General features: G+C 36.4%; 1 protein-coding gene across 1 annotated transcript in view; it reads left to right on the forward strand.

The window, feature by feature from the left end:
* The first annotated feature begins 2,718 nt into the window (after window positions 1–2,718).
* ABI2 (abl-interactor 2) overlaps window positions 2,719–25,990 on the forward strand; it is a 30,248-nt gene continuing 6,976 nt past the window's right edge. The window contains exons 1-6 of the mRNA XM_009996198.1: window positions 2,719–2,880; window positions 8,652–8,828; window positions 19,816–19,913; window positions 20,660–20,806; window positions 21,845–21,969; window positions 25,577–25,735. Of these exons, the coding sequence (XP_009994500.1) occupies window positions 2,818–2,880; window positions 8,652–8,828; window positions 19,816–19,913; window positions 20,660–20,806; window positions 21,845–21,969; window positions 25,577–25,735 (769 nt within the window). The 5' untranslated portion in view covers window positions 2,719–2,817. The remainder of the gene's footprint in view (window positions 2,881–8,651; window positions 8,829–19,815; window positions 19,914–20,659; window positions 20,807–21,844; window positions 21,970–25,576; window positions 25,736–25,990) is intronic.

Here is a 25,990-nt window from a genome sequence, read left to right on the forward strand (position 1 = left end):
TAATGTAGGCACAGAAGGTGTCAATGATCCAAACCTTTTATATTTTTTAAGGCTGTGAAGATGATCCAGCTGTGATGCTCAAACATCTTCTTAACATTGTTTGAAAAGTCAAAGCTGGAAGTTTGACATGGAAATGCAGCATAATTTTTAACACAGTTAATGGACAAATATTAAGAGAAACAAATGAGGTATTGCACATAGGTCTTGTGAACAAAAAAAACACAACCAACAACAATATATCGGTAGTGGAGGGCTGGCAAAACTGCAGTGATCTCTGCTTTCCAGTGCTTTTTCTTTTTCTCTAGCAAGCAGAGTAACCCTGGAGAGTTCTTCCCTTTTTATTTTTGATGGTGTGCTTCATTCTGTTTCTGTGGCTGTGCAGTGGTGTGGATGAGGGAAAGCTTATAATTTGGTTTATGGATCAGATACTTTTAATTTGGAACTTGCCTCCTGGTATAATTCACTGCAGCAAAGGGAGTGTTCAGTTTGTGTTGGGGACCCCTCTTCAACAGGTACCTCTGATGAAGCTAGAGCCTGAGGTTGCCTGTATTGTAGAAGACTTACTTGTCAAACAATGACTCTGATTTCTTAAATATAATATCCATTAAAAAAAAATACAGACAAGCTGATCTAACAGTTGGAAGCATCGCTTCCCAAAAAATGGTCTGTGTGTGGATGTTATGATACTAATTTTTTTTTTTCATAGGCATGCAGAATTTTATGTGTATGAGTGCTAGACTAAAGATACTTGGAGAGATATTAAATGGTCTATTTATTGGCATTTAATTTAGGTCAGGGCACTGAAAACGTACTTGCTTCCAGTTCCTGATCATGCTGACTGCAATGTTTCTGGGACCCTGAAGGCTTCAGGGTCTCTGATTAATATAACAGAATCATAAAATGGTTTGGGTTGGAGGGGACTTTAAAGATCATCTAGTTCCAAACCCCTGCCATGCACAGGGATGTCTTCCAGTAGATCAGGTTGCTCAAAGCTCCATCCAGCTTGGCCTTGTACACTTCCAGGTTGGGGGCATCTACTACTTCCCTGGGCAGTGTGTTCCAGTGTCTCACCAGCCTCACAGTAAAGAATTTCTTCCTAACATTTAATGTAAATCTCCGCTCTTCAAGTTTTAATCCGTTACCCTTGTCCTGTCACTACATGCCCTTGTAAGAAGTCCCTCCCCAGCATTTCTGTAGGTGCCTTCAGGTACTGGAAGGTTGCTGATAAGGTCTCCTCAGAGCCTTGTCTTCTCCATGTCCTTCTTATGTTGGGGACCCCAGAATTGGACACAGTACTCCATGTGGGGTTTCATGAGAGTGGAGTAGAGGAGGAGAATCATCTCCCTTGACCTACTGGTTGTGCTTCTTTTGATGCAGCCCAGGACATGGTTGGCTTTCTGGGCTGCAAGTCCACGTTGCTGGCTAATGTTGCATTTTCAATCAACCAACACCCTCAAGTCCTCTGCTGAGAGCTGTTCTCAATCCATTCTCCCCCCAGCCTATATTTGTGTTTGGGATTACCCTGACCCATGGTATCCCTTCACTGTAGCATGTCAACCATGCCACAGAGCTCAGTGTCATCAGCAGCTTTGCTGAGGGTGCATTCTATTACACTGTTCGTGGCACTGACAAAGATGTTAAACAGAGCCAGTCCCAATTCTGACCCATGAGGAATGCTGATCCCCACTTGGACATTCAGCTGTTAACTGCAACCCTTTGAGTGTAACCATCCAGCCAGTTCCTCATCCACTGACTTGTCCATGCCTCTTCAATTTAAAGACAAGGAAGTTGTGCTGGACAGTGTCACATGCTTTGTATAAGTCCAGGTAGATGTTTGGGTTTTTAAAATAATAACAATTCCAAATGTGTTTGTAAGATTGTTGGTTTATGAGATGTTGTTTGAACGTTGAGAAACCAGTTCCTTATTAGTTTGAACTGGTATGAATAGAGGTGATTTGAATTTAGCTATTAGATTACCTCAGTGGAAAGACTAGCTCTGAACATGTATTCATACTTGTGTTTCTTTAAGCAGTAAAACCATAGCAGAGGCTTACAGTTTCCAAAATGATAGATTGTTTCCCTTTTGTTCTCAAACACTTTCTGTTTTAATGAATAAATACTGTTTGTCAGTTTCTACTCAGCTATTCTGGATGTACAGTGTGCTAATGTAGATCAGCAGTTTCTGCTTCTATAAATAGACTTCCTCAGCAGCTGCAGAGCAAAAAATGACAAGCTTCTGGTCATTTTTATTACTGCCATTCAGAAATTGTTTGAATAGCTGTGAAAGTGTCTGGTGTTATGTATGTCTGCTGTAGTGGTACTTGCAGACTGAGCTGAGGTTATAAGTATAGAGAGGGAAAGAAGGAGTGCATTTATAAGCCAACAATGTGAGAGTAGAGGCAGTTCTGTATTCCATAATTTGGGAGTTCTTAAACTGAGTTTGGAGCTCTTTTATATAAAATAAGTGCTATCCAGCTGGCTAAAAGTCATGAGTTCTTAAATGGGGTCTAGGGATAGCATTTATTTAAAGTCTTTATAGCTGGATATAAGGCAGTCTTTACAAGCATGCTCTGTTGGGGAACCAGTATGGCTTGCAAAAAGAAGGAATGGTAACAGGACAGCCAAGTTACCATTAGGATAGGTAAAAGGTTGTTAATTCTAAGAATCTGTGTGAGACACTTTACTAAAAAAACCTTTTCTTTCTTCTTTTAGTCAGCAGATAAGCAGCGAGCCTTGGAAGAAACCAAAGCCTACACAACGCAGTCATTAGCAAGCGTAGCCTATCTGATCAACACTTTGGCCAACAATGTTCTCCAAATGCTGGATATCCAGGCATCTCAACTTCGACGAATGGAATCTTCAATTAACCATATATCACAAGTGAGCCTTTTTTCCTGATTTTGTTCTTGAAATGACACAGCAAATAAACCTGTCATTTTGTGAATGAGAAAAATAGTGACATTTAAAAGAGAAGGATGCATTTCTTATCGTATTAGCAGGTCACATTACATGATTGTGTATCTGTGTTATTGTGAGCATTTTACATAGCATAAGAGATTAAATCTGTTCTTGGCCAGTTTATTGTTTGAAGGGTAAGTGCATAAGTAAAAAGCACAGAAAAATTGCTAAAGGAAAAATCAGAATTTGATATTAAGGGACAGATTAAGCTTTCCTCCTCCTATTTGGTGACTTACTGTATTTGGTATTACTGGCTGCAGTCAGTTGAAATTAAAAGAAATAAATATGAAGTGGATAGTGGAAAAGAATACTTACAATCTTTTTGCTATTCCTGTTGCTGTAATACTGACATCTAATAACAAGAGCATAGATAACAAAAATAGTTTGCTCCTGGCTTTTCTTAATAAAATTTACTTTGCCATTACATTAATAGAAGGAAAAATTAATGTTTCCAGTTTGCGTATGGCTGCAGAACTCCTGCCATTGTTAGTGTTTTTTCTGAGCAGCAATAAACTACACCAGTATTGTCAGGAGCCCAAGTCCCATCACCACACTGATGAGAGAATTTTGACTTCCAGAATGGGCTGAAGAAGGATGATAGATTTATTGGAGGTTTACATGCCAATGTTGGATTAAAGGACAGATTAGGAGCAATGATATAGAAGTTTCTGGTTTTCTGTTATTGGAGAGTTTGTGTCTTATTTGACCAATACATTTTGGCTGAATGTGGTAGTGTCATAAATTAAAATAAGGAATATTGTGGTATTTAGAAAGGTATTTGAAAGTAGGAGCTGTGTAAGGTAGGAAGTAAGCAGATTGAACTGATCTGTTAACTTGCTTATGCTGAAAGGGTTGCTAGGCTAGTACAGATTTGAACCAGAAAAATAAATGAATAATTTTGTGCTAACTTAATGGACTGAATTGTCTCACTGAGGGGTCAGAGCAATTCCAGATCGCAGCAAAGAAGAGGTGGGGAGAATTGTCCTTTCTGGTGGTAGTGTGTTAATAGATTGCCTCAGTTATTTTATGCAACTGCATCCTCAAGAATAAGCTGAGAAGTTTGATTTCTTCTGCTACATGCTTCTTGTTAATCCATGGACAAATAAATTATTTTTTCCCTCTGAATGTCACAAATTACTCTGTGCTTGAGCACATATGTGTGTGTTGTATATATATATGCTGTGAATGTGTGTAAGTGCCTCATACACCTCTGTGTCTCTCTCTCTATATGTGTGTGTGTGTATGTGTGTGCATGCTTCTTGAAAAGCTAGTGCCATCTGACAGGTATTTCAACTGTTTGACAGCCTGACACAAAAGACAGTATAGAAATAAAAACATTCAGAGTTCATGGTATTTTTCCTTTTTCTAGATGTGGAATGTTCATTTTCACATTTCACATAGTTTCTGTAATGTAGCTTTCGAGGGAAGGGCCATAGCATTTTAAATTTTTTTCCTTCTGAGAAGCTGAGATTTATGCACGTTGAGATGCTAGGTTAGATTGTCTTCGGCATTTATACAAAATGGCTAGTTACTTAAAATGGAGCACTAAATTACCAACAGTTAATGAGGATGTATCTGCAAAAATCCATACGCAGTACTTAAACAACCATAAAAAGTTTTCTGTTGGATTTTTTGGTTTGGTTGGTTTTGGGCTGTGGGGTTTTTTTTGCTCTTGGATTTTTTTTTTTGTGTTTTTTTTAAAATATTGTTGTAAAATAGAAAATTGAGGGGTTTCATTGTTTTGGTTTGGTTTTTTTTGAACATGCATTGTTCATATATCAGATATTCCCCAAATCTTCATGGAAGAAATTACATAAGAGCAGCAGACAGTACACGAAGTGTGTTGATCCAAGGAACTTTATTAAGCTGAATTCAGCATGTTCTAAAATGGCTTCATCCCGTGAGATCATAATCTGTCTTAATTCAGTGGTAATTTTTCTTTTAAAAATTACTTTGTCACAGTTTCTGTGTAATTTTGTTATACTTGTGGAACAAACATGCAGAAGACTTAATTTTTTTTCTGTTGGGTGTAAAGTTTAGTGGACTGTTTTTAATAGTGCTTAAAAAGCCTCATTGGTGTGCCACATTATTATTTCAGTCAGTCTGACTTGAAATTGTCAGTAATGTAAAACAGAAAACAGATAATTACCACCTACTCACAGTGCATTACTGCATTAGTGCTTTGGTCAGTAGATATTGGTATTTACGTTTAGAAAACACTAATGCAAATGATGATATCTGGATGTGTAATCTTGCTTTTAATACTGAATTTTGCATTTCACATGTGGAATTGGAATTCCACATGTTCTCCAAAGATGGAGTGTTAAAAAAAAAGAGTGTAATAATGCTGTCAGGAGTCTGAAATTTCTTGTTAGAAAACAGTGTTTTAAGTTATAACAGGGCACGGTGTGTCCCTTCTGCTTTTCCTGGCAGACTTCCCAAGCCAGGTGTTTTATTAGGCCAGCTCTAACCCCAAAAACTTCTCAACAGAAGTGTATAAACTGATGAATAAACATTATGCTAGAATTCTTCTGTCTCACTTACGGGATTTATGCTAGTACTGAAGGCAATGATTGCCTGTGTGTTTAGGATAAATGTTTTAATTTTGTTTAGCAGCAGGTTAATCGTTGTTCCTTTCTCTACCAATAAAATACCTCAATGTTCCTTTCTGCTGTTTTATAGACCTGTTAAGACCTTATGACTCTGGTAGTCTAATAAGAAAGAAAACGATGTTTTTAAAAAAACATCCAGCAAAATGCTTTTCAATACAATTTTAGGAGTGTGTACCAGAATTAGGTGCAGTTTTTATACTCTTAGTCATTCCATAGCTATTCAAGATAAAAGAACATCAGTTTTTAATTAGGTTTTATGCATTTTATTGTTTGTTACTGTAGTTACGCCTCACTGATCACCCTAGTCCTTAAGGAAATCGGTTGTACTCATGACTCCTATGAATAATTAAAAGACCATGCTTTTCATTCATTCAACAGTGCCAAATACCGTAACTACATTAATATGTGCATTAAATATCTGTACTCACATTGTATTTATAGATAATTTCATAAGAAATAACACATCTTTAAAGTAGCAGAGATTGAGAGCTTGAAATGCAGAGAAGGGAAGAAATAATCTTGCCATCACTGCACTAATTATTTTCTTTTTGTAGATCAAAATCAAGGCTCTGATTGTGTAGTGTTCAAGGCATAAAGTACTTTCTAGTTACCAGATTCAGACCCATAAGATTTTCATGTTTCAGTACATTTGAAACATCATATAGCATGTGAGGTTCAGCTGCTCTTGCAGCTGATGTTGTTTAACATTATAGCAAATGGTATCAGAGGCCTGTGAGACAGAACATGTAAGAATCAGTGTAATATTTCTGCAGTTTTCCAGTGACATTTCTATATCACCGGTGAAGTCTGAGATAATAGTAGAGATTGAATTCTTCAGTGGTATTAAACATGACACTGTATCCAATTTGCAGTCACATACCATTAGCTTATCAAGATAGTACATGGTTTCTGACTCCTCAACAGATGAGATGATGGTTCGGTAGGTGATCTCTTTGGTATGACTGCTACTTGTTCCAGGACTTCTCCTACCACTGAGCTGCAAAAGCAAAGGTCTGTTGCAGAGACGGGATAAAAACCTGGGATGGAAGATAAAATACTGAATCTTACCTTGATGTGTAATTATACACTTTTGGTATTCTGACCTGGAACATGTTTATGTGCTCTTTTTGCACTGGTGCTCACGCTATAATATTGCAAGAGCTGTGAAGGTCTGGTCTGCATTATTGTATCAGGAGGTGGTATATAGACCTCAGCATCACAGGGAGCTTCAGGAAGAACTTTGGCAAAATGTGTTGGAGAGTGTTTTAGTTCTTAAATAGGCATAGAATTGTATGTTTCTGTTAAGCTTGTATGAAATATGAATTTCTGCAGAGTTTATGTATTAGCCAGATCTGGATGGGTTTTTGTGAGGGTGATGGAGGATGTGTCCCAGATAGTTTAACTACACCTATTAAATTTCAAATCATTGCTCAATGAACTCGAGCTTTCCAAAGAGAGGGGTTGCCAACATATTTTGACCTTGAATAGTCTGTTTTTCTGTAGTTTTGCTTTAAGAAATAGTGATGTAACTTTAGTAGAAACGGTTCTAGACTGATGGTACTAGAGATGGCAGAAATGTATATGACTAAATTAAGTGCTTAATTTCTGTGAAGTTGCAAGATCTTGAAAATCTTGGAAATACTAGGTAATCTTGATAGATAGTAATTCAAACTTCTATATAATGCCCGTGGTTTGTGGAAATTCTTCTCTGAAAAGAACGTGGAGAAACAATTTACTGGAAGTGTGGCTTTTGTTGTTTGGTTTTTTAAACATTTTTTTGTAGTTTTAAAGATTGTCATGATTGCACAAAGTAATACAGCATCCATTTTGCACAAAAAAAAAAGGGTCAAACAGTGTAACCAACACCACTGCCCCAATCCCTGCCCGCAGAAAAATAGAACTTTTAAAATATGTGTTATGAAAATGAGTTTTCATTGTGCCTGTTCCTTAGTTACTACAGAGCCTGTCTCCTAACTATGAAAAGTCTTTCTGGTATCATTCATAATCACTGAAGTGGTAACAGGAAATCCTGTGCATGTTTAGGAATCCTAATAGTGGTGATTCTGGCTGTTTTCTTACTTTTTTTTTAACCTTTTAACATTTTAACATTAACCCATTTAACCCTTTAACATTTGTTCACAATTCTGGCAGATTTCCTAAGGAAACCTGGTTTGTGAGCAAGGAATTATTTTTGTTTTAAACGATGCAAGCAACTCTGTGCACCATGATTTAAGATACTTTTATGAAAAAGATAAGTAGACAGATTTGGTAACTTGTTCCTAGCCTTGTTACCAAACAAAATTCAAGTACATGTTTTAAGGCAATTAGTTTTCAGCAGGGCTTTTTCTTACAGCAGAGATTCTGCTGTAAAATTCTACTCATTATAATATCTGCAGGAAGGGATTTTCAATGTTGGCCTTAGGCATTCTAAGTGAGGGCACTGGGCTTAATCACTGGCGTCATTGTGGATAAATTAGTACTGAGCACCTTCTAAAATCTAATAACTGCTTTGTGATGGGTGATTTTGTAATGACTGAAATACTTGTCAAGTTGTCTTGTTGAGTGAAATTTTATTCTATCATATGATGTCCAGTCCTAGTTTAGCAAGCTGTTACACAGCATAAGAAAACCTGCTTATGATTTGTTTTTCAGGTTGTAAAAGTTAAGGTTTGGGGACCTATCCTTACACTTAACCTAGTTGGAGAATATTTAAAAGATGAGGTTAGACAGCAATTGTAAAATTATAAAGGATAATTGAAAGAATTGTATAAAACAATATCAGTAAACTAACGGGAACTACTAAGAATGTAAAGGAGAAGGAATTTTGCTGAACTGAAAAGAATGAGGATAATAGAAAACTGAAAGAACCAGTGGCTATTACTGTGGGTTTAAAAGTGGCAAGTTCAACAGTAAATTAAACAAAGATTATATAATCAAGTATGTGCAGTGTTATGTTTAGCACAGTATGCAGAGATCTTAGAAACGTTAGAAATGATTAGTTGTTTTTTTTTTTTTCTTTTTAATACTGACTCTGTATTCAAATGCATACCACTGTTAGTAAATACACTGCGTCTTTTGTAGACGGTGGACATTCACAAAGAGAAAGTTGCTAGAAGAGAAATTGGTATCTTGACTACAAACAAAAACACCTCAAGAACTCACAAAATCATTGCACCAGCTAACTTGGAGCGACCAGTTCGCTACATCAGGAAACCTATTGATTATACAATTCTAGATGATATTGGACATGGAGTGAAGGTAGGTGATATTGTTAAAACAGCCAAACTGCAAATACATTGTCTTTGTATATTTTCAAAATAACCCATTGCTTTTCATGGTATTATACCAGTTTCTCCTTGCCTGGCGAGAGTATTTATAAACATGAGAGGAGTCCAATTTGCAGTTGCTCCTTCCCATTCCCTTGTCATAGTGTTTCTAAACTTTGCAAACCCACTGAATCTTATTTCTGAGGATATGCAGGACTATGGATCTCACCTTTCAAAATGCTTCTCAGTACCTGTGTGATGCTGCTGTTTGCATCAGTTGCCTGGATTATACCTGGGGACCGAAAGGCTTACAACTGTCACTTTTCTGCCTGAATTAGTACCACAAAGTATGATCCAGCTGTAATTGTCACTGGCTTACTTGGAAGCTCACCCAAAGAAAGGGTTTGCATAAGAAGTATTATGTGCTCCCTTTTCTTTTTTCTGTCAGAGACAGTTATATCTTGTGTGTTGTTAAAATTAGCTCTCAACAACTTTGGTGCCATATGGGGTTTCAGAATGGGAATATTGGTGCCAAGTTCAAAGCCATCTGGGTCTCTCTTTTAAGACTAAGAAAAAATGAGGAATTTCAGGGCAAAGATCAGACTGAGGCACAAGTGGGGGCTCTTGTTATACAACTGTTGTATCAGTGTACACAACAGCAGGTGTCATGTATGAGATTAGATATACATTTTTTAAAAGCATGTCTTGAATGTAAACACAGTCTCAGGAGGTGTGAGCTCATTGTTAACTTATGCTACCAGGAGAACAAATACAGAGATGAGACCACTGACAATGTTTAAGTTCCAGGAGAAGAAAGGTAAATAACACAAAGGAGTGTCATTTTTACATTACAAGCTAACAAATATGCAAACCTGCTAAGTAGCAGTAAGGTAAGATGCTTCTTCCAGTCAAAGTGCACCAGAATTTCTTTTGCTTGATTTGTAACTGCATTAGGTTATCTATGTTGTTCAACTGGAACTATCTGGATAGTTGTTTAAATGACAATAGGTTGTTTAAACTCTTAAAATTTGAATTCTGAACAGTGCTATTTAAATATCTTTCCCAAGCAATTTTACTTAAGGTCTCCTCAATGTCCTGTTTGTTAACAGAAAGTATTTTTTCCCCATTTCTTACCACAAGAATCAACAACAGTTTTTAACCCTAAATAGATCTAAAAAGACGCGTTACTTTTTAATCTTGATTTTTAAAACACAAACAAAACCTAACAAAAAAATCCGAACCAAACACGAAATCCCAGCATGAAATCTACAGTTTTGACCAGGAAACTATTATTAGTCTTGTGCTAAAATCTATGGCTAATCCTTATAAAATCTAAATGTATGCAGGTCAGCAGAACTCCTTCTGGATACGAATGGAGCATATTAACCTGTAGGGTTACTGTTGCTATTATTTTAATGAACACTTTTGTTTTACTGAAATTATTTTATAACTCATTCAAGAATAGTTTTTAATTGCTCTGCAGCACAACCTTATTTAGCACTGCCATTAAACTGTTATAATTGGTATCCCACTTACTTCCTACTGTCTGTGATGCAATGAATTACATTATTCTGAAAGAACATAGTTCATCAAATGGATGACTCAAATGTGTATTTGCATCTGTTAGTTATGTTTGTGATATGCATGAAACGTCTAAGAAATTGTTTTCAATGTGCTGTATTTACCTAGAAAATGAAAAAGTATTGTGTACTTGTGAAACAATAAGCAGAGAACTTAACATCCTACTATCCTTAACGTTAAGATCCCTAGATCTGTTCCAATCAGATTAATCCTGTGTTCATCAGAAAGAAAGTGGCAAGTTGTGCTTATGAACCTATTGTTTTTGTTCTCCTTGAGTAACTACCGTTTACTAGGTTTCTGTTTAGAGAATAAGGAGAAAAAAAAAAAAAAAGGGGAGGAGCTTTACATTTGCCTATTTATAGCTCTTTATTTCTTGAGCTTGAAGATTCCCTTCAAATAGATATCCAGAAGGAATTATTGGATAAATAGCATTCAAGTTCCAGTTAGCATCAGGGTGCCTCAGTCTGTGTTCTTTGACTTCTGTTTTTTCTACTATAGGGCTTCTGCTCTAGTACTTGGACTCAGAATCATACATTGTCAGGACAACTGAAGAGCTAATGCAGCAAGCAATCATTGCAAACACTGAGGAAGGTGGCAAACTGGACAGAGAATAATAAAGGAGAAAAAGGGAGCATCCTTTGGCCAAGAAATCCAGTATGCCATGTTGAGAGTAGTATAGGCACATGAGCACCTATTCTTTCCATTCAGAAATTAGGAGATGCCATATTCAAGAAAACGTGCTCTACAATATGGTTTCCTAATACGTGAGAATTTAAGTGCCAGCAATCCCTCCTCATCTTCCCTTCTTGAAGCTAGAGTGCTGCAAAAATCTAAATAATCTTTTGCCTGAAGGAGACTTGTGTTCAGTTTTTTCAGATGTTTCCCGAGTTACAAAGTCTTCCAGTCTGTTTTCCGTCCAAAGAATTCTTTAGTCAGGAGTATGAAGGAAAAGAAAACAAAAACGTTTGATACGCACCACTTTGAATGGGTTAAGGCACCGTAATTATCAGACAGTGCTGCTGAGCAAGAAGTCTCAGTTCATTGACCCTCTGATGTAACTGGCTGCTCTGTCTGGTCAATACAGGAGGGGCTGGTTTTCCAGATGTGAAGAAACAGAGACCATTTTGACCAATGGTTTCTGGAACTTTAAACTCAAAGACAGGAGATTTTCTAGTAAACCAGATTGTGTTTCTTTCTTAATACATTAAGGTCTATTTATTATCTAAATAGAGGAAATGTAGTAGTCGCTGTGGTTGCTCCACTGTTGAGATTCTGCATATTTAATGTTTGGTGTTAGAAAAAGTGGAAGAAATACGTTACATTTAGATTAGCTGAACTGAAAACAGATCAAAGAATATTCAAATGGAAGGACCAGTATTAAAAAAAAAAATATTATGGGGAAAGAAGATACATGTTACTGTGCCAGTAAGATGTAGAACTTAATGTAAAAAAGCCAGCACTTAGGTTTTAAAATAAGATTTCACTGTTACGTTCTTCATACATAGTTTAGAAAATACTGATAGGTGGTGCAGAGTGCTGTACTTCTTAAAAGACAATGATTTGATCTTTGTTCAGGAGAGATCTCATGGCTTCATGTTAAGAGTTAACAGAATTTTCTAGGGTAGAACGTATTAGCTTAATATTCTAGAGACTTCTGTTTCAGCTAGTGTGGTAAATATGCTGATTAATGTAACAGTTTAAATGAGCTCAGGGTATTGATAAGGTTATTCTTTGACAGCTTAAGTAAATTAATCTGCAAAGTTAATCCATCTAGATCTCTTGTTCCATTTGTAAAGAAGCTGACTTTTTGTGAACACTGTAAGAACTTGAGTACACAGTATACAAGCATTTTAGAATTGATTTTAAGGTGATAATCTAAAGGCTTTGTGATCGATGTATATTAAAATTTTCAGCTTGAGAATCTTTTGTTCATGACACATTCTGCTTTTAACCACTCTTTCTATGATCTACTGATACATTATTTTGTTAATGCTGAATGCTTAACTTTTTTCTTTCTTTTTCCTTTCTCTTCATATCCTGAAGTTCCAACTAACCTTTCAATGCTTTTTTTCCTTACCTCTTTTATTTGCTCCATTTATGCATTAAGTGGTTGCTTAGATTTAAGGTAAGAAACCCCAGGGCTGGATTTCATTCTTATTCTTCTGAGACTATTACACACGGGGAGATGATTAACATGAGTGTTACTGATTGTTTAAAACAACAGCTGCTGTCCCTCCTGTGTATCTGACCTTCTGTTGAATGTTTTCATTGCAGATAAACATTTTGTGATATAAATTGATGTATTTATATAAGGAAGCTAACACAGCTCATTGTAAAAGCTTTGTGGGAAAAGCTTTTTTTTTTTCTTAACTGCCTTCAGCATATCTACCAGATAATTTACAGGGGAGAAATGTTGTGCTGACCTAGTGTCATAAAAAGACATAAAGAGGCAGTGGGTAGCAGCTGAATATGAGCCTCCCCCTGTGTAATAATTCTTTTTATTCTATATACAATGTAAATTATTATTTGATTGGAATCAATGTTTTAGTGTGAGAGCGCTCAGACAATGGACTCCAAAAGTGTGTCACAAATTAAAATCCGTGTATTTTTTAAAGTTGCAGTATCCTTAGTCTTTTCAGAAACTGCTAGAGCTATTCAAATACTGAGATGCACTCATATATGGACATTTTCACAAATTTGATACTTGTGTAAAATATTTAATAATCTTTTAATATTTTAAAAACCTTTAGGTTTAGGTTGGATATTAGGAAGCACTTCCTCATGGAAGGGGTGATCAGACATGGGAATGGAATGCTCAGGGAAGTGGTGGAGTCACCAGCCCTGGAGGTGTTTAAGGGAAGACTGGATGTGGCACTTAGTGCCATGGTCTAGTTGATGGGGTGGTGTTAGGTCATAGGTTGATGATTCAGAGGTTTTTTCCAGCCTCAATAATTCTGTGATTCTGTGAAAAAAAACAAGCTAAATGATTTTTCAGTCAGATATTAAATTAATAGTGCATCAAAGAACTCATACTGAAATGTGTCAGATTCTCAAGAACCTTAAAGAAGTTTAAATGTTAGTAGCCTTAGTGGCTGCAGAAATAAAAAGCATAAAATCAGTCAGGCACAAGCAGTTAAGTGAAGTTACATGATACTGTGTTGGAGTTCATAGCATATTAATTAATAGATAGTTTATAGCCTTTATTGAGTATTTTGATATCATCATCCTCCTGAAGTGCAGCTGGTTTGGGTATACAGGGAACAAAAAGTTTTTTAGTAGCAACCGCCACAGTTTTTATAGAGGGAACTGTATTTTAGAACATGGAATGCTAATAAGTAGTATGAGCATATTCATTAAATGACATTGCAAGTTGATGTCAAATATTTGTTATGGATAATTATTTTCTATGACTGGAAAAAGCTGAAGGAAAATCCTGCATGTTCCTGAAAAGATCGACTGTAAAACCAGGTATTGCTGTAGATAGTCCAATGATGTCCCTATGGAATTGGCCAGATGGAACTTTTTAGTAAGGTATTTAAGTGTATGTAGCACATCTGATCACAATGGAAATTAATAAATGAGAGTGATCTTGCATGTAATTTGAATTCATTCAAGTGTGTGAGGTACAGTATTTCAAGAGTAACTTGAGAATTGCAAAATATATCTCCTCCCTGACTCTTTCTGTCTGTAAAAACAAAATGGATACTTCTAGTGCTGAATATGCCTTATTCTGTGTACAGTTCATATTGGATGACAGTTTTGTCAGTCATCTTAAAAAAACAATTTGAAACCCCAGTTTTCTTTGTTGCTCTCTGCAGTTGCAGTTATAAACACATAATGACCACCCTAAAAAAATCTAAAAATTCTAAAATTATAGATTATGTGTGAACTGCCATATTTGTGGACTAGCTGCAATGGTGATAAGATTTTTCTATTTATGCGTTTGGAATGAAAATAACATTTTTTGTTATAATGCCAGTTAACATCTTTATTTTTAGTAGAGTGAACCTGATTGGAAATTTGATTTGGAAAATCATATGTCAACTAACTTCTCTTTGCCAAAACATTAGGGTTTGAACAAAATTAAAAAAGAAAAAAAGCCAAAAAGCAGCACAGCACCTCTCAGTGGACAGAAGTTATTATTTAAGTCTCACTATAGTCACTGTGCATCAGCCTGAAAGAGGAAGACTAAAAAGTGGCTCCTAACCCTAGTTGCATGTGAGTAATAATTTTGAAGTGTTCAGCCTGTATTTCTTTTTCATGGCTGCAAAGAAACCTTAGTCTTGGCTAACAGCTATGGTATTAAACTGACTGTAGCAGGGCTAATTGTGCTTGTGTCTGAGCAGCTTAAACTTTACAGAGATTTTGAAGAAAATTCCTGTTATAAGTCAGAGAAGTATCTGTAAGATCTCCTGTCAGCAAAGCAGTTGAAAATGACAGCATTTAAGCTTTTTTGTATTTACCTGACTTGGTTCTTCAATTATTTTACATAGGTGAATGTGGTTAAAAACAATTGAACTCACTTGCTGAAGCTTCTACTTGTGGTCATTTGCCCAGACAGGGTGAAATTTCCATTTCACTTTCATATCAACTGGTTAATGAACCAACAAACATATAGTTTAATTAGACATGCAAAGTGTATTCCAGTGGCTGAACACAGCCTGGAAAGGAATTGACTTTGAGGTAGCAGATAATGGTTCAAAAGTCTGTTCGTCATCGTAGCATTAACAAGGTGAAGTAAGGTGTGGGAAGGTAGTTTTCATTCAGCTTCAGTTGGTTTTGCTGCAGTCAGGTATAAATTTGCTCAAGAAGGTTGGATAGTTGCTTGAAGTTTCTGAATATAATCCATGGAATATTATGTATGGGACACTTACTAGCTTTTGGGCAAAATCCTGAAAGTTCTAGAAAATCCTATTTGACCACAAAGCTTCACTTAAAAATTTATGGGCTGAGTCCAACTTTGGCTTTAGAAAGTAGCTCCTTCAGAGGTTTGATTGTATGGAGTATCCGATATACAGGATTTTATTTTAATTTTTATTTTAAAACCCCACTTTGTTTTGGTATTTGAACTGCCAATCGAGATGTTATTCAGAAGAGTAAAAATGTGGATTGAAATCTTTATTGGAGGCAGGTGCCTCATGGCCATGTCAATACACAGTGCATTGGTGCAAATAGTTTTTGCACATCTGATGACCAGCTCCTACATCTGACGAACTGTGTATTTCTGCACTTCATGTTAAATGAATTATTTTGCTTATGACAACATTCCCAGTAACTGAATTGAATGAACTGCAGGATTTCTCAGTTTTAACCAGTTTTATTTCACTAAATACTTCTTATATAGTGGAATTCTAACAAAGCTCAATCTGTTAAATATTTATATAAATGTAATTATGAAGGAAACTCAGTCACATATAGGACCTTAAGAAGGTGATTAATCACCGTGATTTATGAAAAACAGTTGTCAAAAATAGAAATTGGACAAATAAACCTTAAGTATTAAAAAAAAATTAATGACCATTTTCTGAGGGCTCTAATCAGTCCTGTGTCATGTTTTAAAGTCTTCAGATGTTACCTTTTTAAAACTGACACACTGTAGCTCAAAATATAAAATATTGAATGAAGTACTATTGTACTCTTTTAAAAAAAACTGTAGTGGCCCATTTCTTTGCAATTCATTTTATGTTTGTAAATCTGGAGATGGATCTCAGGACATCCTTCAGGATGTGTTACTTACCAAGGATCTGCTTATTTTAAGTTGTTTATACAGTTTCTTCCTCAGCAAAACTTCAAATTCCAGCTCCAGTGTTGGCAGTTACAGCTTTGGTTTAAGACATTGTCTTTGGTAGTGCAAGTGCTTGCTAATTCACATATAAAAAGCTTCTGCAGGGTTTGCAGTAAAAAAACCCAAACAAAACTCAAAACCTTATCCAAGATCTCCCTAGAATTATTTGGTGCTCTTCCATGTAATTTTAGTTGGTAATACTTTCTAGTTTTTTTGCTTGTGTGAGAAGAGGCAAAAAAAGAATTAGAAAAATCCCTGCATGCATTCTGTGTAGACTCTGTACAATACTTGACTTTTCATAGGGTTGTCTTCCTGCTTTAAGAACAGTCAGCTGGGTTTTTTTTCTGAGCTTTCTGTCCAAATAATTACTGCTTGCCTTTATTTATTTATTTATTTTGCCACAGTGGTTAGCTGTTTTGGGAGTTTTGTGCAATGGCAGAGATACAGCTTTGTGTTTTTGGTTGCAGGCTCTGATTTGCCACATAGTTTCCTAAAGGAAGTTGCAAGCTTTTAACTACAAACCAACCAAAATCTGTTGAGTCCTGCAGTCAAACAGACCACCAACAGACAATTCATTCCTCTGCTTTAACTCTCTAATTAAACCAGTTGCATCTGGATAGTTCCAGCTGTGCAGAGCTAGGGGCAATGTCATAAGAAACACCGTAATTTCTGGAAAATTCCAACTTACTCTAGAAAATTTATTTTTGAATCTTGTCAGCAAATGCAAATGTGACCTTGAGTTCTAGTGGTTTCTCCAAATTTTAGAACTTTGTAAGAGGGGTGTGTGTGGGTGAGGATTTGTGTATGGAAGCTGTCTTTCCAACCGTGTGTGCAAAATGGAAAAGGCAGTAAAGTTGTGCAAAAGAAGGCATTAATGTAATATCCTTTTTTTTTTTTTTTCCCCTTTTATTTTTTTTTGCCTCCTAGTAGAAATCATCATAGAAGGGGACAGTTGGAAATGTTACAATGCTTGTATCTCAACTGAAGTTGCAACTTGTATAGTATTACTTTTTTTTTTTTTTTTTTTTCTCTTTTCTACCCCAAGGCAGCCTGTAATCTTTTCTTTAGTGTCTTGCATGGTACTGTTTCCATAGATCTATCCATTTTGATCACAACTGTAGGAATACTTTTATATTCTTAATTTCTGTGACTATCTGGCCATAAGTCAAAGAGGAAGTTACTCAGGGCTTTTTAACTTAGAGTAGCTAATCTTACAGCCATCAATCCTGACAGATTTGAACAAGACAGCCTTGTAGACTTTATTACTTGTCTTTCAACGTTTTGTTTTCAATGTTGAAAAGTCATTTCAGAGAGCCTCAAACTAAGCTTACTGTCAGTGCATTTTCCCATCTTTCAGTTTAGCATTTTTTATGAACAGTTTCTTTGTCACTAAGGTTTCTTTGCTAAAAAAGGATCACTTTTTCTTTGGCCACTTTTCTAAAGCTTTCTTCCCATCTGATGTCAAGGATATGTTTATTTGCAGTGTTAATGAAAGTAACTAGCAGTTACTGGAGTTGTGTGTTAGTCAGGCAAGTATCACTTCCACTTCTTACTGTACATGTTGTGATCTTGCTGTATTCTCCACCTCTGCTGACCTTTCCATGTGGCTCTGGCCCAGTAGAAGCCTAAAACTTAATTTTGGTTCCTGCAGTGATTGTGTACAAATAATAAGGTTCTTCATGGTTAAATACATGGGATTTTATGTTAACTGTAGAGTGACAGGGATTTTGTCATCTGGTAAGAACCAATAGCATAGCTGAATGGACTACTCAGGGGCACACAGATTTTTTTTGTCTTTCAAGTTTGCTCTCATCTAAAGGCATCCAAACCCACTACCCCACTAGGCCTAGCGGGCTGCTTGAAATACAGCATGTGACAGTACAGCAGGTGTTTAATTAAGGTGGTTTTTTTTGTTCGTTAGTGTATTTTTGGACAACTCAAATAGGTACGTGGATGGAACAGGCATCTTTAATGAAAGAGGAAATACAGGAGGTGCTGCAACTTTAAAAAATTGAGATTTTGTGCTATTTCTTAATGTTCTGTGTATAGAATAAAATATACTTCATTTTCCACCTTCCCTCTTCCCTACAAGTAGTTGTAGTTCAGTGCTTACCTCGTTCCCTCACTTGAATTAACTTTAGATTTCTTATTGCTTAGAGTTGGCTTAAAGGACTTGATAATGCTCTGTAAAAGAATTTTGTCTTGAAATGACACTACAAAATACTTTTGCACAACTAAATACAAACATCTTTTTTTTTTAATTTGACAAACCCTTCCAATGCTTGGTTTTCTTTTCCTGCCAGCAGACTGAAAATGTGATAGCACTGGGATTATATTGAGCCAAAGAATCAAGTTTCAGTGGATTAGAATAGTGAATATATTACTCATAACACTGCTCTCATTTATCAAGTCATAAATCTAAACATTACTAGGGTTTTAAGTGAGTTGTTATAGTCAAATTTTAAAGGAGTAATTTGCCTTTAATGATGTTTGCAAATACTCTTTATGCTTTGATCACTGTGCCTTTGTTATATGGAGGTGAGGGCAGTAGGCAAGACTTACCTTTTGGAAATAAGTAATGCTGTGAAATAGAGCATGAGATGAACAACAGAAAAAGGGCTGTAATCATACTTACTTAGGTTTGTTGAATATCTCTGTGTCTAAGCAATAGTTGGAGCATTCATAAATCAAAGCCATTTAACAGAGACTTGTAGGAAGATGGTATGCTGGTTCCTGTAAGGCTGCAAGCACTGAGAGAATTATGCTGGGCTGGAAGTGTACAGATAAGCAAAATGCCTACATTGGTAACAATTGCTTATGATTCCTAGATTGATCAATCTGCCAGGAATGCAGATTATTGTTTAAAAGAAGTTAGAATAAATTATTTTTTATAAAAGTTGCTTTATTAGTATTTTAACCCGAAAGAGAGGGAGGGGACAACTGTAATTGCATCGCACCACATCATTGCTAAATATTTTTCTCCCTATTTATTTATCCATTCTTAGAGATTTAATTACTACAGATTTGGTGGGGGAAAAAAGTGCATATTTGTATTTTTATCCATGTAGCTTTCTCTCTATGTTTACATATCCATAAATAGTATCTACAACAAACATTATGTTAAACCTTTTTTTATTGTACTGTGAAACCATTAAAACATTCATGGATCATATTTGGAGGTTACTTTGACTTATTTGTATGGATTATATTTGTGGCCTATTAGAGAAACCTTAGTATTTTTAAACAGTATTCAAAAATAGTTTTGAAATCTACCATTCAATAGTGCAACCTGAAATAACTGCCTTTATCTCAAAAGATGACTGTGAGGTTTAACCAAGTTAGATACAGTGTCTGAATTGTCAGTGATTGTGATAGCCTAAAGGCAAATCCACTTTTTTATATACAGTTTTTTAAAAACCTATGTAATAGAGTCCTTTGAGCACAACTCTTGACTTCTAACAGAGTGGAAATCGCATACTGGATGCATGGCCTCTCAAATTTTTGTTTGTTTAAACCTTCCCCTTCTTAGAGTTAATTGTGAAAGGCATCTCAGTGTCTCTCCCCCTAGAAGCTGAGCTTAGTGAAGGCTTTTTCTCCCCATTCTTTCCTGCAGGTCAGCACACAGAATATGAAGATGGGTGGACTGCCTCGTACAACACCACCCACCCAGAAGCCACCAAGTCCGCCAATGTCAGGAAAAGGAACTATTGGGTAAGTGCAGTTACCAAATGTGTAAACAGAAAGGGAAAAAGGGAAGATTCTTTCTTTTTCTGTAGTTCGGAGTTTGTTTGGTTTTGTTTTGTTAACCATTCACAAAGGTCAAGAGCTGTCAAATCTGCATCCTCTTACACTGATCATGTCTTATGTATCAGTTAGCATGCCTCTGCCAGAAGACAGTGGGCATCATCAGCCTTTCCCAACAGGAGCCTTTTTATAATTGCAGAGCACGTATAACTACATGCTTTAGAGTAAAAAGTCATTAACTGTGTGTCTTTGACAGCTCGTGCTAAACAACTGGAAAATTAGCACATGGCAGTTTTCATTAAATATTTTTGCTGTGTGTGATAAAAGTGCTTTCCTATTAAGTCTATGAACTTGACTTTGATCTTAGGACAATGTTAAAACTGGGATGAATGCTGTCTATAGCTATGTAATTATGTACATACATACAGACCATGGTGCTTTACTTTAGAACAAAAGATATGGATTACTTTTTAAACAAGAAAGGGATGTGCAACACAGTTTAGTGAGAGGAAGAGCATTTAGAGATTGAAGTACATGAAGAACATCCTTAATTGTTTGTTCTCATCCAACAAAGTGGATACTGCAAACTTAGGGAAAAGCGTATTTTTTTAGCTCCCATTATTGATTGGCATGTAGCTATCTTTTAATGAAGAATCTTTGGATTTTTCTGTATTGTCTTGATTTGCTTCTAAAATATGCCTGTCCTTGTGTAGACGTCACTCTCCATATCGTACGTTGGAGCCAGTACGTCCTCCAGTGGTACCAAATGACTACGTGCCTAGCCCAACCCGCAATATGGCTCCCTCACAGCAGAGCCCTGTCAGAACAGCATCTGTGAATCAGAGGAATCGCACTTACAGGTATTCAGTGGAGTCCTCTACAAAGTGTAGCTGGCACTGTGTAAGCATGTGGACAAAAAATGATTTGATAAAGATCAAATCCTTCTGTACCTCTACAGAGAAGCTTGGTAATTCATCATATGGGCTGAGAGCACCATTTGGCCTGATGAGAATGTACTCTAATAAACCCAGTAGTGAATCATGTTAAGATTGTTCACTTAATCTCCTAGTCGCCTTAATTTTAGTGCTATAATTTAATTACAATACTTAATGTGTTACTAATACCGTGAAGTCTTTCAAGTAGGTAGATCGTTATACTATTTTACTAAATGCTTACAAAACTGGGAAGAGACTTTGTACAGAACTTGAGTTCTACATGATGAGACTGCATAGTATCCTTATAGTTCACATTTTCATTTGAACAGTCTTTGATGTTTATAGAATGAGTAGCTGAAAAAGAACATTTCATTTTGAGAGTACTGATAACTTCAAACAGAATAAAACTGAACCATAATATCAAGAGTTCTGCAGAATGCTAGTCTTTTCTCTAGGATAAGAATTTTGTGGTGATACAGGTCTAAATACTTCCCTTGAAATCTTTACTTTTTAAACATGATAAATTGTTGTGTGTGGCTATACTGATGGACTTAAAATGTAAATCACCTGACTTCTACTACTTTACTATCTTACTATGTCCAGATTTCAGTAGTCTCATATGAAAGCATATTAATCAGAGTCTAACCAGTCTATGTGATTTATAAAATACAGAAAAAAGGTCTGTATTTGCTCACTAGTGGTTTGACAATATTGGAATTATGTGCTTTGGAAAAAGGTTACAGGTTACTTAATTTTTGGGCAAGTTCACTAAGAAAAACTGAAAAACCTGTTTTCAAAGTGAAGAGTTTCAGGAAAACTAAGATTTATATAGTCTTGTATTATTCTTGTTTCTTTTTCTCTTATTCTTATTACTTCTCTGAATTAGTAAGGTGCTATATAAGGGATCTTATGTATGCACAGCAGCAGCATATTCATACCCTGGGTTATTTTGGTTTCTTACAGCAGCAGTGGGAGTAGTGGAGGAAGTCACCCAAGTAGTCGGAGTAGCAGTCGAGAGAACAGTGGAAGTGGAAGTGTGGGTGTTCCTATTGCTGTTCCCACACCATCTCCTCCCAGTGTCTATCCAGGTAAATGGAAAATTGGTGTTCCTTTTCCTGACTCAGCATTAACCTTTATTATCTGCAAGTCCCCAAAACATAGTGCTGATTAAACCCAAGAGAAGTCTCAATAATCCAGAAACAGGCATGCCTTGAAAATTGCTTGCTGCTGATAGTATGAGTTTGAATCAAGTAATATTGTTTCTGGGAGTGTCTGATGCTTCTTTTATGTATTTTACATATGTTTATCAGAATTTTTTGCCTGGCTTCCTGCATGTGACTACATAGGATCCAACACCTTTTTCAGTGGGCCAGGGAAGCTTCTCCCTTGTCCTTAGCAAATAAATGTGTTTTTCATTGGCTATTCATGCAGATACCTAGAAGCATGCTGAGAGGCAGGGCAGAGTAAATCTTTGGTACATTAATGCAAGCCTGAGTTGTCACAAAAGACACACTTGTTCATTGTAATCACCTTGGTCTTTCCAGAAATAGGAAGTGATATTAGTACTCCTTTTTTCTTTGCCTAGCCCTTTTAGTGAAGAAGAGTGTATAGTGGTCTTGCAGTGCAATCTGAAATACATAATGCTTCTGAACCAAAGAAGTGGAAAATTTTGGCTTTACTTTTCTTTACATTTTATAATTTGTACAAAAGCTAAAGGCAGCCATGCTACAGATCAAAGTGTAAATAACAAGGTATAAAGACATCTTTCAAAAGTAATGGCTTTCACTGAAAAGTTCTGGGTTGTTCCTTTCAGATCTGCAAAGAAGCAGTAGATTTGCTTGACCCTCATTTACTGTCTACATAGGAATGAGCCTTTATTTAACAGCTCAGTTTTTCTCTCATCTCCTCATGCATTCTAAAATACTTTGCATCTAATAAGTAGCTAACACTGAATAGTCAAAGGCTTTCTCTAATCCTTGCTAACATATCTCCTTATTAACTTCACCTCTTCCTCCTCTCTTCACTTAGCCCCCGCTGGCTCGGCTGGCACTTCTCCCCTTCCTGCTACCTCTACTCCTGCCCCCGCTCCTCCTGCTCCTGCCCCTTCCTCTGCTGCCCCAGATGCTGCTGCTTCTGCTGCAGGAGCTCAGCCCCTTCCTGATGGCTTCACCTCTCCAACTCCCCCTGCTGTTTCTTCCACACCCTCTACAGGTGAGTGTCTGCTCCAGCTGGTGAGCAGATATAATCACCATCCAAAGCTTTTCAGAGTTACTTCAGAAGCAGAGGTGTTTGGTTGGTTTTGTGTTGTTGTTGTTGTTTTTTTTAAATGTAGCTAGAAAATATCTGCTGATAGCCACCTATAAGGTAACAGTTAGAATAGACAATTCACAGTGCGCTAGTTCCATAAACAGCAATGATTCAAATTTATGTATTTTTTGTATATATACTTATATAATTATTTATTACAGTATCATTTATGGTTTGGATACTGAGAATTTCATCAAATAATTAAGTTGGGGTGAAACAGCACTAATAGTTCTAGGTCTGAATTTTCTCCTTCAGTAATGGAATAAAAAAGTGCATCTAGCAAAGTATAATATATATGACTTGTCTCTTCAGTGCTTTTAAATACTAAGTCCTCTTTCAATGAGCTGATGAAAAGGGAAATTCTTTTGTGCTAAGTGTCATACAAGTTGGTATTATGCAAAATAGTACTAAAGCATTTTGGTTTAGTAGGTGGTACTTATGGTGTACATTGCAACTTGTTTTTTTAATGCTCATTAAATCACCTGACGTTTTTCATTTTCTCGTATGCTGAAGTTGCAGCATATAGTATTTGTTAACTCTAAGGCTGTTGTTCTGCATCAGCTTTTGATGAGTAAAAATACCTCCTGTAGGCAGCCAAATTAATATATGGCTACCTCCATGCTTCATTACTTTTCACTATAGTAGAGGCAGATCACAATGGTGTGAATTGTTTTGCGTGCTTATTAGTGTTGGTCTCTTAGGAAGAATTTCATCAGGTGCCAGAAGCATTCTTGAAAATGTGTTTAGTTTGAGGTGTTGTGACTCATATTACAAAATACTTACACTACAATCTATGACTATGCCTAGAAGCTTCTGAACTGTGATGAATCTTGGTATCAGAAGATGATCCTGATGTCTAAACTGCTTTCATATTTAGAAGAGGAGCTATGCCAGATGAGGGCTCAATCAGTTTTCCATTTTTGATGCAGTCGGTATCCCAGTACTTTAGCCATATTGCTTCTGTATTTTTGACAAGTCAAAATCAAGCAGAGATTAATAGTTTAATGGCTTTCAATTCACATTCACAATTCCATAAGATAAATTTCAGGTTACTTACTTTTTTAAAGATCTTTTGTTTCCATGCTATTAGTGAGGTTGCTTGCATGGCTTCTCAGACAGAAAATATTTCAAGAGACTGAATAGTTTACTGTTTATGAGGTTGTAGTATTTTATCCTTAAGAACCTCTTATTGCTGTTTCCTTTCTCCTCTCTTCTCTCCAGTCACCACCAATTTCTACCAGTACATTAAGTAGCAGGGAGAGAGACACATGAAGAAAAATGTGAAAAGCCTGTGTGCTAGGTGGATTATTTCTTAACTGTTCTTCCATATCTATTAAAAGTGCATTTTGAGATGTGAATCTCTAGTTCATGCATTTGCTCTTACAAGCAAGTAATACAACAAACAATTTGCATTTTATTTACTGGCCTAGTGTGAAGTTTTGCAAAGCAATCAAAACATGATGGAGAACAATACAGGTTTTCAAAAAATGACACATTCATTTGTTCTGTTTCTCTGTTTCTTTCCCTGCATGCATGTCTCCTCAAACACAGCAACCACCCCTTCTCCTCTTGTTTTCTTGCAAACTCTGGAACTTAACCTCTAGCACAAATGGTGGCAGCAGAATAGTTTGGGATGGTAATAACCCATATGGGTATAAAAAATCCTGTTTACTGTTATCTACATTCTGTAAGACAGAGAAATTTATGGAAGCACAGAAGATAGCTTAATGGTCTTACTTCATGCTAGCTTAGATTCAGGGTCAGTTGCTTTGATACAGGAAGTGATTAAAATGCAGAGCAAGTTTTTAAGGAGTTGTTTCAATTGACAACTCCCTGAAAGGGATCTTTGAGTATGATTTCATTTGTTCCATCCGTCAAGCATTTACCAACATTCTCTTCTCTGCAGATGATTCTCTGCGTATTTCCTGAACAGTGCTAAGATACTTAGTATTGTGTTTTTCAGTTGTAGAAGGTAGCAACTTTGAATCTTGGAAATGGTGTAGAGTTTGTATGTGTATGTTGCTTAATTGCTGGACTGTGAAGTGTGTTTTTTTGCAGGTTTATAAAAAACTAAATTTGCAAGAAGTTATTATAATACTTTATATAAAATGGATAACTGGGGATTATTTTGTTTCATTTTGAAGCTTTGTAGCATAGACACATTTGTATTTTCATGCTGGCTTTCATGAGCAGCTCTGAATACAGGCTGTTTGGAGTCTTATTTTTTTGTGTTGTTACTGAGACATCCAGTGTCCTGCCACTCTAGCAGCTGAACTAGTGGACTGCTCCTAGGATGTCTTAAAAAAACCCCAAAAACCTTGCCAAGCTTTTGAATCTTGTATGCCGATATGAAAAAAGGAGGCTAATATCTTTATTGTTCTAACCTAGGCCATCCAGTTCAGTTCTACAGCATGAACAGGCCTGCAGCTCGACACACACCCCCAACAATAGGGGGATCTTTGCCATATCGGCGTCCCCCTTCAATCACATCACAGACAAGCCTTCAGAACCAGATGAATGGAGGACCATTTTATAACCAGAACCCAGGTAAGAAAACTTTTCTGCTCTGTTGAATTAATCATGGTGGTGAATGCAGTGGCCTTCAGATCTTTAAAATCTTATGTTCAGTCTCTACTTCAGATCTTGCAGTTAATCTCAGGTAACTTCTTGGTAGGCATGCCAAAGCTGCAGTCCAAGTACAGAGTGTTAAGCTTCTGCTAAGGCAAACAGCTTAAAACAATACTATCTCTTCATTGTCAAGTAAATTACTGTGGATCTCACAGTCCCTGTTACACAAACTTT

This window comes from Chaetura pelagica, unplaced genomic scaffold (assembly GCF_000747805.2).
Source record: "Chaetura pelagica isolate M959 unplaced genomic scaffold, ChaPel_1.0 scaffold3, whole genome shotgun sequence".
Taxonomy (NCBI): Eukaryota; Metazoa; Chordata; class Aves; order Apodiformes; family Apodidae; genus Chaetura; species Chaetura pelagica.